Source organism: Athene noctua, chromosome 28 (genome assembly GCF_965140245.1).
Source record: "Athene noctua chromosome 28, bAthNoc1.hap1.1, whole genome shotgun sequence".
NCBI lineage: Eukaryota > Metazoa > Chordata > Aves > Strigiformes > Strigidae > Athene > Athene noctua.
Genome location: NC_134064.1, coordinates 6704376 through 6716455, shown reverse-complemented (window position 1 = coordinate 6716455; position 12080 = coordinate 6704376). Strand labels below are relative to the sequence as shown.

At 52.8% G+C, this 12080-nt stretch overlaps 1 protein-coding gene across 1 annotated transcript in view; it reads left to right on the top strand.

Moving 5' to 3' along the window:
* The window catches only part of ZMAT4 (zinc finger matrin-type 4), a 72407-nt gene that overhangs the window by 20637 nt on the left and 39690 nt on the right, over positions 1-12080 (top strand). Inside the window, exon 2 of the mRNA XM_074928742.1 lies at positions 5043-5144. Coding sequence (XP_074784843.1) covers positions 5043-5144 — 102 coding nt within the window. The remainder of the gene's footprint in view (positions 1-5042; positions 5145-12080) is intronic.

Here is a 12080-nt window from a genome sequence, read left to right as displayed (position 1 = left end):
CTGTCCTGCCTGGCTCTGGGCTGCAGCAGCACTCGCTGCAGCTGCGCTTCCACCGCTCCCCTTGTGACACGTTCGGCACATGTCCGTGTCGGGTGGGATTCAGCTGGTGCAGAGTGTATGCTTAAAAAGGAATTTGGCTTTGAATATGCCTCTAATGTCAATATGTGGATTGCTGACCTCTAAAATTTAATGCAACTTGGTTAGCATCTTCCTGGCAGTTGCCAAAAACCGGAGTCGGCCCCATCAAACTGATTTTCATTAAGCTGTTACAGACACTGAAACGGCTGAGAATTGTAGCCATATGGCACAAGGTATTTAAAATGAAGTCTCTGATGACACAGTTTGGCATTCCTGGAGGTGCTGAGCTGACTTGTGCAGAGGTTATTGATCTGGAGCAGGGAGGGGGCCTCAGCACTTGAGTGCCAGCACAAGAGGCAATAATAAACGCCACTGAGAGCAAAGCGCGCGGTGTTTGTGGTGGGGGCTCCGCTGTTCCTGTCCCCACCGGAGGAGGAAGAGGCCACGAGTTTCAGATATTTAGACCTTGGTGTGCGGACAAGTGCTTCTCCTGCACCAAACGGTTTGAGTCCAGCTGGCAGGGCTGCGACTCGCACGTTAATTCTCCAACTGTCAGCAAGAAAAGCCTCCGAGAGCATGCAGGGAGCGTGTCCCTCCCTGGGAGCATCTGCGGATCTGCTCGAGCATCCTGGGGGTGCTGCACAGCCCCGGACAGGCCGATGGCTGCCGGGGGAGAAACACCCTGCCTTCCATTCTTCTTCTGACACAGATGGGCTGTGCCGTGGGGATCAGCCAAAGGCTCTAGTCAGTTCTAGGAGCTGTCAGGCACTTGTAGGCAAGGAGAGTCAGAGTGGAATTAAGTGATTAGAAATATATAAATATTAATTGCTTATGAACTCCCTTTATGACAGTTGCAGGCAGAAGAAGTTAATAAATCACCGCTGGGATTGACCCACAAAATGCTGATGCAGAGTCTATCTGAGAGAAGACCAAAGGGGCGGGGGGGAAGGGAGCTTCTCTGGAGCAGAGCAGCACTGTTTGTAAGTCAGGTACCCACACAACAAAGCTGCTTTCTTTCTCCCAGGACTTCATGTCCAGAGTCTGCCTCTTGCTGCAGAGGGGAGCGGTTTGCACAGATGCCACCAGCCGGCCACCCGCGGCGGCCTCGCTGCGGTTGCAGCGTCTCTGTGCCCGCCCTTCCGTGGGGAGCAGACAGGTCCCTCGGTCAGTTCCTGCCCTGTAACAGGGTCTCTGCACAGAGCCCCAGGGAAACACCCGCCCTGGACCTTCCCGGGGTCCGGTGGAGCCTGGGGACTGCGGCAGTGAGAAGCCTTAAAGCCCAGGCGCGGGGACAGGCACGTTCGTGCATTCGTTTCGCTGCATATTGCCCGGACATCCTTTGGAGGTGCTGCTCGAGCGTGTAATCGTAGAAAGGAAAACAGAAGCGTACAGAAAAAAATATATTTTAAGAAAAGCAAAGGAACCAGCTAACAGCCACCAACCATAAAAGCTTTGTTCAGAGGCAGCAGTTGCACCAGCGGGTGAGTTCAGTGTCGGCCCCCAGTGGGCAGCAGGGCTGTACGGAGACCCTGGGCGGAAAGGGGGACAGACCTTTGCTCTTCTGTTGCATTTATGTGGGACGAGTCTGTTTTCTCCAGTCAATAGCTGATGCTTGAGTTTAAACTTGCTCTCAGGTGGTCTAGGTGTTAGCGGCAGCTTTGCAAGGATGATTTGTATAAATGGCTGCTGGTGGTGGAATGCATGTGTGGAAATCTTCCGTGCTAAGGTGAATCTATTATTTTTGTCAAACCCTTTGTCATAAATTTTGCCCAAAGCAATTATTGTTACCAGAGCATTCTAATTATTTTAAGTAGCCAAGCTTACATATGCTTGAATCCTCTCCTAATATATTCATGCAAAAGCACGAAGGAGGCTTTGCTTCCGTTTATTCTCCTGTTCCCCCTAATCCTCATCCCTCATCCCTCTGCCTCGCTGTCTTTCGTCACTATTAAAAAGCAGCGCATGCAAAAACAAGCAGCGAAACCCTGTGCCAGGATCCTAAGTGTGAGGAGGATGCTCCGTTGGGTTCCTGCTCTCTGAGAAGGGAACTCTGCAGTCCCAGAAGCTTTAGCGACCCTGGTCTTGCTGCGCTCCCCAAGGGCACGGGGAGCTTTTGGGGAGCCGCGATCTCCTGCGGCATCACTGCTCGCTTGTGCTTGAAGCTCAGCAAAAAGACTTGGTCCCCAAACAGCACTGGAGGGAGAAGGGTCGCCCCGTCCTTCCCCAGGGGTGCAGCCAGACTGCAGCAGCTCGGGGACAAATGCGGGGCCCGACGAGCTGCTTGAGGAGGTCGAAGCGACCTGGAGTGCCCCTGGGGGGCGAAGGCAGCCAGGAGCTGCTCCTGGCGGGGCTGTGCAGTGACGGCCGGCTGCGCAGCGCAGGGAGCAGAGACGAGGGGCTGCCCCGCGCCGAGCTGCGGGGTTTGCTGCGTGGGTCGGGGAAGCGACACGGCGAGAGGCTGTTCCTCCCTGGGGGGTGTGCTGGGGCACTGGGCACGCGTGGCTGACGGCGGCCCCGTGCCACAGGTGCGTGGGACCGTGTGCCGCGGGGGGAAAGGGCAGGTGCTGTGAAAAGAGCCGAAGGCGAAGCGAGCGGGGGGCGAGGCAGCCCTCGGGGGGACCTGCGGGTGCTCCCGGGGCACTGCCAGGGTCTGCCGGCGGCCCATGGCCGCCTCGAGCAGGGCAGCGGCCACAGGGCCGAGCTGCGTCCCGGGGGGATTTACTGCCCGTTGAACTCGGCTTTGGCTGGTCCCTGCAGGCTGGGGTCCCTGCAGGGATGGCGCGGGGGGGCCCTGCCTGTAAGTGGGCTCTCGGAGCGTTCCTCGAGGCTCTGCCGCTCCAGAGAGGCTTTATTAGGTAACGTGAATCATGCTGCATAATATTCACATTGTCAGCATAATAACTGTGTTCACCTGTTGTGATGCATTACATCCTCGCGTAGTAACAATGGCATATAAAACCTAACAGGCAATATTGAGCCTAACAAATCCTATACCTGTATCAGAAGTTACTGCTTAGAGAAAAGACATTAAATCCTGTTCTGGATAAGCCTGTTTTAGCCCCTGCTGCTGTAAAGGGGGGACAGGCAGCTCCATCCATTTGCACATATGTTAGCGGCAGAATAGACTTGGGATCTGTTATCAGAGCATGAAGGGCTAAGCTAATACTGAGCAGCTTTTGATTTACTTTGATTTTTGCAATGAGAGTTTATACTGTGAGCGCTGCAAACTGCATGTAAATGAGGGCGATACTACCTGCCTCTGTCGTGGTTGCTGGATTGAGGTTTAATGAAATTCTTTGGTTGCCGTGCGTCAATCTGTTGTATTTAAGCGAGATTTCTTCCCCCTGCTTTATTTTGCCTTTGATGCAATTTTGCAACACTGCTTGTTACGCCTAAAAGGGTCTTTTGGTGTCTTTGAAAGTTTCTCAATGCAGCTTTTCTCTAGACAGGATAAATGAAGATTAAACCTAGGCAGATAGCATGAGAAAACAAGCAGATGTCTTTGCAGGATCAGAGAGCAAGAACACCAGCAGAGGAGCTCTGAGATTTGTGTCTTTTGTCTGGTAGATCATGAACACCCGAATAAACCTTTTTCTGGAGCTGGGAGCATGTCGGTCTCTCCAGGCTGGGAGCTTCTGGTGTCAGCTCAGCTGCTTGTTTTCATAAAACGTGCAGGGATCTTCATAGTGCTGAGACTGCAACACGGGGTGTTCGGTGTGGCCACCTCCAGCTCAGCAGCTCTGGCTCAGCGAGCAGAAAGCCTCGATCCCCGAGCCCAGGGAACAGGCACCCTCGGCTCAGGACGGGAACCGGGGGTCTGGGACATCCCCAGCCCTGAGGCAGAGCCCCTGCCCCGCGGCACAGCCCAGCCATCACGGGCCTTTCCCCACCTGGCTGGTTTTCTGCTAATGACATCTCATAACTTGTTCGTTTCCATGTTGTTTTTCTTCCCAATCAGTGGAACAAAATCAATAAAAACTGTATTATCAGTCTTCATTATGCCCAGGTTTGTTATGATTGTGAATTAATAGACTTTATCTTGGCATTAGTCAGAAGGCATTGGCCTCTAATTTCCCTTTGAATTGCACTGGGGCTCTTTGTTTTTAAATACGCTGTCTGTGAAGATACTCTGGTGTTTTCTGGCTCTGCCTGGGTTCAGCCTTTTATAAGCCTGAACTTTCCTGATGCACACCTTGGTTATCAGTTCAGAGCTGGACACCTGCAATCGCTCGTGTAACAAGGAGGGTGTGAACAGAGCAGTGAAGTGTTCTGTGAACCAGGTCACTCAGCGAGCTGGTTTTGTGAGCGCAAGTGTCCTTGGCAGGAGCTGTGGGGAATGCACAAATATTTAAACAGCTGCTTGAGAACAGCCCAGCCCAGTAAATCACCCGTGCAATTTCCTTCCATGTCTAAATTGAGAAATATAGCAGAACACCCTTTTAGCTTAAAAACACCTTCCTCCAGGTTGTAGTATGTTTGTGTTTTATGGAAAACTCTTTATCAACTCTTTTGTGTGGCATCACAACTGGCTAAGCGTGTTTTGAGCCATGAGCGATCTGTGCTATTGCTGGTTGTGTTTGTGGTGTTTCCAGATGTGGAAGCAGTGCAGAACACAATTACAGCTGTGGCTCACCGTGGGCTGCGGAGCCGCACGGGAGCCTGCGCCGAGGGCCGGGGGAGCTCCCCGGCTCCCAGCAGTGCCCGGGGGCTGCGGTGGGCCGGAACACGGGTTTGTGTAACCCCGGGGACTCTGAACTGCAGATGGTGGGGGTGTGGTGGGGACCATCCGTCTTTCATGTTTGCACCTGTATGAAGTTGGTTTCATTCCCTCGTGGTGACGGGAACGGCTCGGCTCGAGCGTTGCTTGGCCCGAGTCTCCGCAGGGACCCTCACCAAGCTTGTCCTGTTCTGCCTGCCTTCCGTAACTGATTCTGCTTGTTGCCTCTCCTCTCTGTTGTGAACAGATGAAATCGTCTGACATCGACCAGGAATTATTCACTGAGAGTTACTGCAAAGTGTGCAGCGCGCAGCTGATATCCGAGTCCCAGCGCGTGGCCCATTACGAGGTAGGATGCTCTCTGGCACCTCAGCTCTCTCGGTCTGTAACTCCCCGTTGCTCCTGTTTCTCAGGGTGACATCAGCTGCTGCGGCCCCAGTAAGTAGCTATGCCAGCCTTTAAGTTCCTCTCCGAAAACTCAGGATTCAAAAGACTATTTCTCACTGGCGGCGTCTTATTCTGTAAGTGATGTCACTGCAATGTTGTCTGCTGCATGTCTGTTTTTTCCTTCCGTCTGAATTTGCAAAGTCAGGCTGCAACTTGAACGTGACTGAAAGCTAGTTTTCAAAGAAGCATAGTTAGCAAGGAGATCAATTAAGAGTTCAGCAAAATGAAATCAAGTTTTTCTATTAAATGTGCTGCACTGTGCTTTGCTGAATCACTGATTGTGCAGATAATAGTAATTGTGAATGTATTTAAGCACTTAAGAGGTAGGCAAGCAATAAACAATTAGAAAGGGTATATTATTAGAGCCATGTTAAAACAGCAATTAACAGCACTGCATATCTTCAAAACAAACTTAAGAAAATTCCTATTAAACAAGGGAGGAAATTAGTGAGGGATATGCTGCTGTGAAATCCTTCAGGAAAGGAATCCCTGTCCCTGTCTGTGTCTCCCTGGGGCCTGGGAAACGGCACCGAGCAGCTCCGCAGCAGCGTGGTGTAAATCCTCGTCAAGGTGAGGGGCTGCCCCGGCGCTAACCTGGAAGGAGAACAGGAATCTTCTCCTTGGTGTTCAGATGAGGAGGATGGTGCAGGATTGCTCTGTGTGAGGGTCGTGTGCCGGCGTAGAGCACAGTCGGTCACCCGGCACGTGGCGTTAACCGTGGGGGGAGCAGAGGACTGTCTTCCCCTGGTGACACCGGCCTGTGCGGAGGGAGGATGGGTGACACGGTCCAGTCTCTCCGGGGGACTCCAGGAGAAGAAGGGATGCTCGTGGGGAACCTGGGGGTGAGGGACGTTTGCTTAGCGGCGTCTTGCGCCTGCTTTTGAGTGCACTGAGGCTGTCAGCGTCTGCAGTGTTTCATCAAAACCATAATCTGTGCTGAGAGGCCTGGAAGGTGAAGTTTCCCAAACTTGCCCTGATTCGAGCGTTTAGCAGTGGATGTGCAGGGGAGACATTTGTCTCGGTGTGACCAGTGGAGACATACTAGAAGCTTACTCAACGTACGGCATCGAGGATGCTGTGCTGCGTTAGCAAATGATAACGCACGTTTACTTGAAAGGCACTTTATGTGTCTGTCTTGGAGAATTTCTTAAGACAACTCCTGCAGACGCTCCCCCGGGTGCCCTCGGCGAGCGCCGCGGTGGAGTCCAAGGCTGCAGGTGTAGGGACACCCGGAGCCCGCTGGCGGGCCATGCAGGTGCCAGGTCCTGTCTACAGGAGGCAGAAGCCTTGCCGCAGGAACGGGGGTAGCGAGTGGTGAGCAGCAGGGTGCTCCGCCAATCTCTTCTCTTCTGCGCCTGTAGCTGGAGGTATGAGCTGAATCATTAATTCATAGCAGATGTTTTTGAAATGTGGAAAACAACAGGGCTTTCTGTTGTATGTTTCTCGTGCGAGGTGCCGTGATCGTTTGTCATCCCCTGTGAAATCCCAGCAGATGCTGTAGATGTTTGGCACAGTGATGTCGTTGCTGAACCTCGCCTGCCGGGTTGTGGATCGCACAGCGGAGGGATGGGGAGGGCGGGGGGACGGGCCTGGCCCTGCCCGGGGTCTCTGGTGGCCCGGGGGCTGCAGGTGGCCCCTGTCCCCGCAGCAGCCTCTGCTCTCGGCGCTTCGGAGTGTCTGTTCTGGTAAGGCACATCCCCCCTGTGCCCCGCCGACCCAGCGAGGGGCTGAAAGTCTGCCCCGGGCTCTGCGGGGAGGGTGGTGCTGGGGGCAGCCCTGCCCACGGGATGGTTTTGGTGGTTCCCGGGGCCGCCGATGCCTGAAGCCGTCGGGCTGCCGGCAGCTCGGCGCAGAGTCGAGCCCCACGGGGCAGGTCCCTGCGCCCGTGTGCTCTGACTACAAAGTAGAATGGAAAATCGCTCTGCAGCGCTGGCTCCGTCCCGAGGGGAGCTGGACCGGGCTTCAAGAGGCCTGAGCAAATGGCAGCAAGTCACCTGTTAAGTGAATTTGGCCTCTTTTTCTAGCCAGACATCGGACAAGCAGTACGTGATTTCCCCATGTACATTAATCGTGGAGAATTACTGGAGGATAATTTCTGCAAGTAATTCTTTCTCTGATGCTGTTTCATAAGGAGTTTGGTCTGAGCATCTGGCCCCTGGACAGAGAAGGCTGCTCTTCCTGCCAGGCGCCTGCTCGTAAGGTGTTGCTTCTCCCTGATCGAGCCTGTGGGCAGAATAATCACTTTTGTACCATCAGGATTTGCAGCATGACCATTCTTGTACAAAACTGTGGTGTTAAGTGTACCTGAGATCCATCCTGCCTGAGACTGCCAGCCCTTGCTGCAAGCCAGTTAGTTTATAGCAGGAATGTAGAATTCAATGTTTCTTCCTATCAAAAAGTAGCTGGTCACAATTTTCCCACCTTTTTGTTTCTTCCCTTCTTTCTTTTACAAAGCACTCTATGCTCAAAATGGATTTTTTTCATAGGGAAAATATCAACTTCAGAAGACTAAATTTTCTGCAAATAAATTTTCATTTAATCTTCTGCAGTTGCTTTGTTTCAGCTTTCTGATTAAAAAAAATACTGTCACTATCAAAGCACACAATAAAAGCACAATGTAAATGAACTTTTTGCACAGAGCAAAACTTTTCATTTGGAATTGACTTGAACTTCATGGAGAAAAGTGAAGCACTGCAGAGCAGAAGTTCCGTACCGGTGTGGTGCGTGAAGCTGAACCCAAACAGTTCAGCATTTCCACCCGGCTCGGTGCGCCCGGTGGTGTGGGGAGCCGCTGGACCCCCCGTGCTCCGGGGCCTGCGTTTCCCTTGGTTTTCTGAGGGGGGACCCACCGATGGGGAACACCCGGGGCCGCCCCTCGGTGTCGGTGCAGCCCTGGGGCTCGGGGCTGGGGCTCTGCCCGCGCAGGGGGTGCGGAGCCCGGAGCTGGGGAGGCACCTGCCCGAGGCCCTGCGGGAAACCATCGGCCGGGCGCTGGCGACGCCTGTTCCTCCGTGGCGTGGTTTGTTTTGGGCAGCAGCGCCCTGGCCCTTAGAGCCCGAGCCTGGAGAGAAAGGGGATTTATCTGCTGCCTCTCTAGTGCAGCCGGGTAGGATCTGCAGCCTTTGTGCCAGGCACTGAAATCTTGGCTCCTTTGTGCATGCAAAATAAGACATTTCTCTGTAAGAAAATAGAGGGAAACAGCGTATGAAAGGGGGATGTTTTTATCTTGCCAAACAGGAATAGTCAGTTCCAATCGCTGTCTCATCTCCATCTCCAAATCATCAACCAATAGGTACCTCCTTTTCTTCTGCGCTACTTTGCCAGGAATAAAAAATAATTTGATGTCAGTCGCGCAATATTAAGCGGTATTATTTCCAGGGGCAAGTGTAGTGGAAAAATGACAAAAGAATCAGAGTGTTTGCAGCATATTTTTGCCTCCAACTTGACATACAACAAAATACTGCCCTTATTTTATGTGCTTTGTGCAACTGTGTCTCTGGCTTTGTCTGACATGTGTGCTGAGCCTTTGTGCCCCTTCCCAGCCAGGGCTGCTCCCTGATCCAGCACTCGCTGTAGGGCAGAGCTGATCCGAGTTCCTGGCCTGGGGATATTGACTCGTAATGAAGTTGCAGGTGCCCAAATGAGAAAATGCCTTAACAAGCTCTGTGCATAGTGTGATGCTGAGTACCACGGGAGGTTGCTGTAAAGATTTCAGTGAGCTTCCACACAGCAGTAAGTAAGTAAGAGAAAGATCGTGCGTTTGAATATTTTAATTCTTAAAGCAAATGAATATCTTAATTTGTCCCCTGAAGTATCAGAAAACTCCCTTCCCATTTCTGCTGCAGGAATAAAGCTTCTAAATATGGATGCCTGATAACATCCCTGCTAGGTAATAGCTGGCTGTGCTGCCGTGATGTGCCAAGCGTTCCTCATGTGCAGCGGCTCTCCATCCCCCCGCGGGAGAACAAAGGAGAAACGGGATCACAAAAAAGGACAGAGGGATGCAGCACGCTCCGGGCGATCTCTGCCTGCACCCGGGGGTGGTAGCCAGACGCAGGGGGCTGTCTGCTGGAGGAAGGGTGTTTCAAGCTTTCTTGCTCGCTTGCCCACTGTCAGGCGCGGGGGGCCGGCGGGCAGAGCCCTCCCAGGGCAGACGCTTGATCTGCACGAGGTTGGGACCAGCCTCCCCTGGACGCCCTTTAACTGGCGCCGCATGTGTGGAGCAGGGGGTGCCCGGGCTGTGCCACGGCAGGTCCTGCTCGGCCACCCCCTCCTGGTGCCGGGGGGTGGGCTGGCAGCGAGGGGCACGTCTGCCAGCACCCTCCTCCTGGGGCACCTTCTGCGCCGGGCGCGGGGAGCGTCTGGCAGCCGTCGACCTTTCTGCTCTGCTTTGATGGCACAGACTGTGTGTGTCTTTCAAGCACAACTTTGAAATGAAGGGATTGATTTTTTTTTGGTTGTTTTTAAATGACATCTGTGGGTGGGAGAACCAGAAGGCAGCTCCCCAGCGTCTGCACCTTCGCGCAGAGCCCTGCTCGAGGAGACGGGGGAGCCTGTCAGGGCTGGGATTCGAGCTCGCCGCTCGCACTACGGCAGCTCTACCTCGCACCGGCCTCCTGTGACTTGTCTCCGCAAAGCATCACTCTTCACATGCCATTCGCCCCTCAGAGGTATTGCAAAGGAATAACTGTGGTTGCTGCCCCATGGCCCGAAGCTCTCGCACTTGTGTGGCCACTTCGCCATCCGCTTTATGCGCTCAGCCATGGCGGCGGCTGCCGTCCGCGCCGCGAGGAGCGCAGGAGGGGTCGGGGGGCACCAGTGGCTGTGGAAGCGGCTGGTGCCCCAGGGCTTGTTAAACAGGGGGAGAAGAAAATCAAAATGTACTGTACTTGCTGCAGTGCAATTGAAAGTCTGTGCCCCAGAGGTGAGTATTTCTGCATCTCGCCTTCCTCTGAAGGGGGAAGCCTCTTTGCTGCTGGGTAATCTATAGATCACCCGTAATTTAACAATTCCTTCCAGCTCTGCCTTCGAGAGAGGCTGGATCAATCACGTTGGTGAGCTGTTCTGTAAATGTGAAAAGCTAAGCTTTCTTAGTTAGCTCTGAGTCCTCATCTCTATATGGAAGTGTTCACAGCCGTTAGGAAGATGTTACCATTTATTTTCAAGTTTCTCCTTGAAAATCCTGCAGGAAAATTACCAAATATGCAGAGTTGCTCTCAGATTCCACCCTGAGCTGCATATTCATCACCACATTTGTTCCTTAAGCTGCTATAACACTTTCCTCCATTGTAATCTTTATTGCTTCAGGTGTTCTGATGTTACTTTGCTTTTTCGTTTGAAAAGAAAAGCGCCAGGTCTGTAGGAAGTGAAGCCCAGGAAGGTGTCGTGTGACTGTTGGTTCACCTTGTGAGATGAAGGAACGATGCTCAAATGCTTGTGGTGGAGCCTGAGTGGCAGCGGGAGGACAGAGGCAAAGTGTATTAAAATTCAAATGCAGAGGAAACAGGGCGGGGGGGGGGAACAAATAAAGTGCCGTGCCCTTTGGCTCGTCTCCGGCACCCATCGCTCTTTGGAATTTCTCACCCTGTTCCCGGGGCAAAGCGGTCGAGCGGTATCGACAGCCTCCTCAATACTCCTTGTCTGCAACGGGCTGGAGTGGTGCTGGGGTTAATCTGCTTCCAGTTGGGCTGTCCTTCTCTGGGAAACTGCATACAGTGATGGCTCGTCTGAAGGAATAATAAACATTGTTTACTATCGGCACATTAGCGCCATAAGGATCAAGATGTGTGTGCTCAGAAAGGCAATCCTGTGTCTGAAATATTAATGCACTGGAAGAGCACGTACTCTATTTAACAAAATAAATGCTGCACTAGAACACAAGGAGCTGGAATATTCTGTCTGGTGCCAGCTCCCCGCGCAGTGCTGCGGGCATTTCCAGGATGGGGAGCGGAGAGGACGCGCTTCAGCTGGGAGTAGAGACCCCGCAGGGCTCCCCTGTGTCTGCTGGTGCTGCCGGGTGTGATCGGAGGGAGCGCAGCGTTGGCTAGCCGTGCTCACTCTTGTACGTTCTGCCACTGCTGCTGCTCACCTGCCGAGTTCTGGCTTGCTTTGGTGAGAATAACCCGTAAATACTTTAGAGGAGGAAGGGGAAGGGGAAGGGGACGTTCTACCTGTTGTTCCTATGCCCTTTCCCACAACTGCTGAGAACCTACTCAGAATAACCTACTGTTATTCCGCAGTTTGTGCTGGTGTTTGGTGTTAGAGCCTTGGCTTGAGGACAAAAATCAGGCCGAAGAAAGCTTTTCTGTGGTTCGGTTGCAAAGATGACGAGGGTGCTGTTCTGGTCTTCGCGAGTGTGCACGTAGACCTTCTGCAGATTGCCTCGGTGCCCAGTTCATGTCGTGCTGACAGCAGCAATTAAAATACGTTGAGGTAAACGTGGCCACATTGTGCAGGAACGAGGTACGTGGATGTCGGTGTTTTATGGCGAGGTGCTTGTGCTTGTGCTGCCTCTTCCCTTGCCGCACACATTAAGCACAGGCTCACCAGGGCAGCATTAGCTGCTGGATTGCAGTGTGCTTCAGGAAACCGATGTAGATTAAATGGTGCTTTACAAGGCTCCGTGTTACTACTCTGTTGTCAACATTAATGGCTAAACATTATTTTTAATGCACTCCCAGTGTCAAAATCTATTGCTAAATAGCAGGAACAGCAGAGCAGATAAAGCCCTCTCGTACAGCTCCTTCCAAGGTGCCTCTGTGCAGAGCCCCATTTCTGGCTCAAAATAGCTGAAGCTCAAAGGTACTTTCAGAGCAGTAGTGAAACGCACCGGGATGAG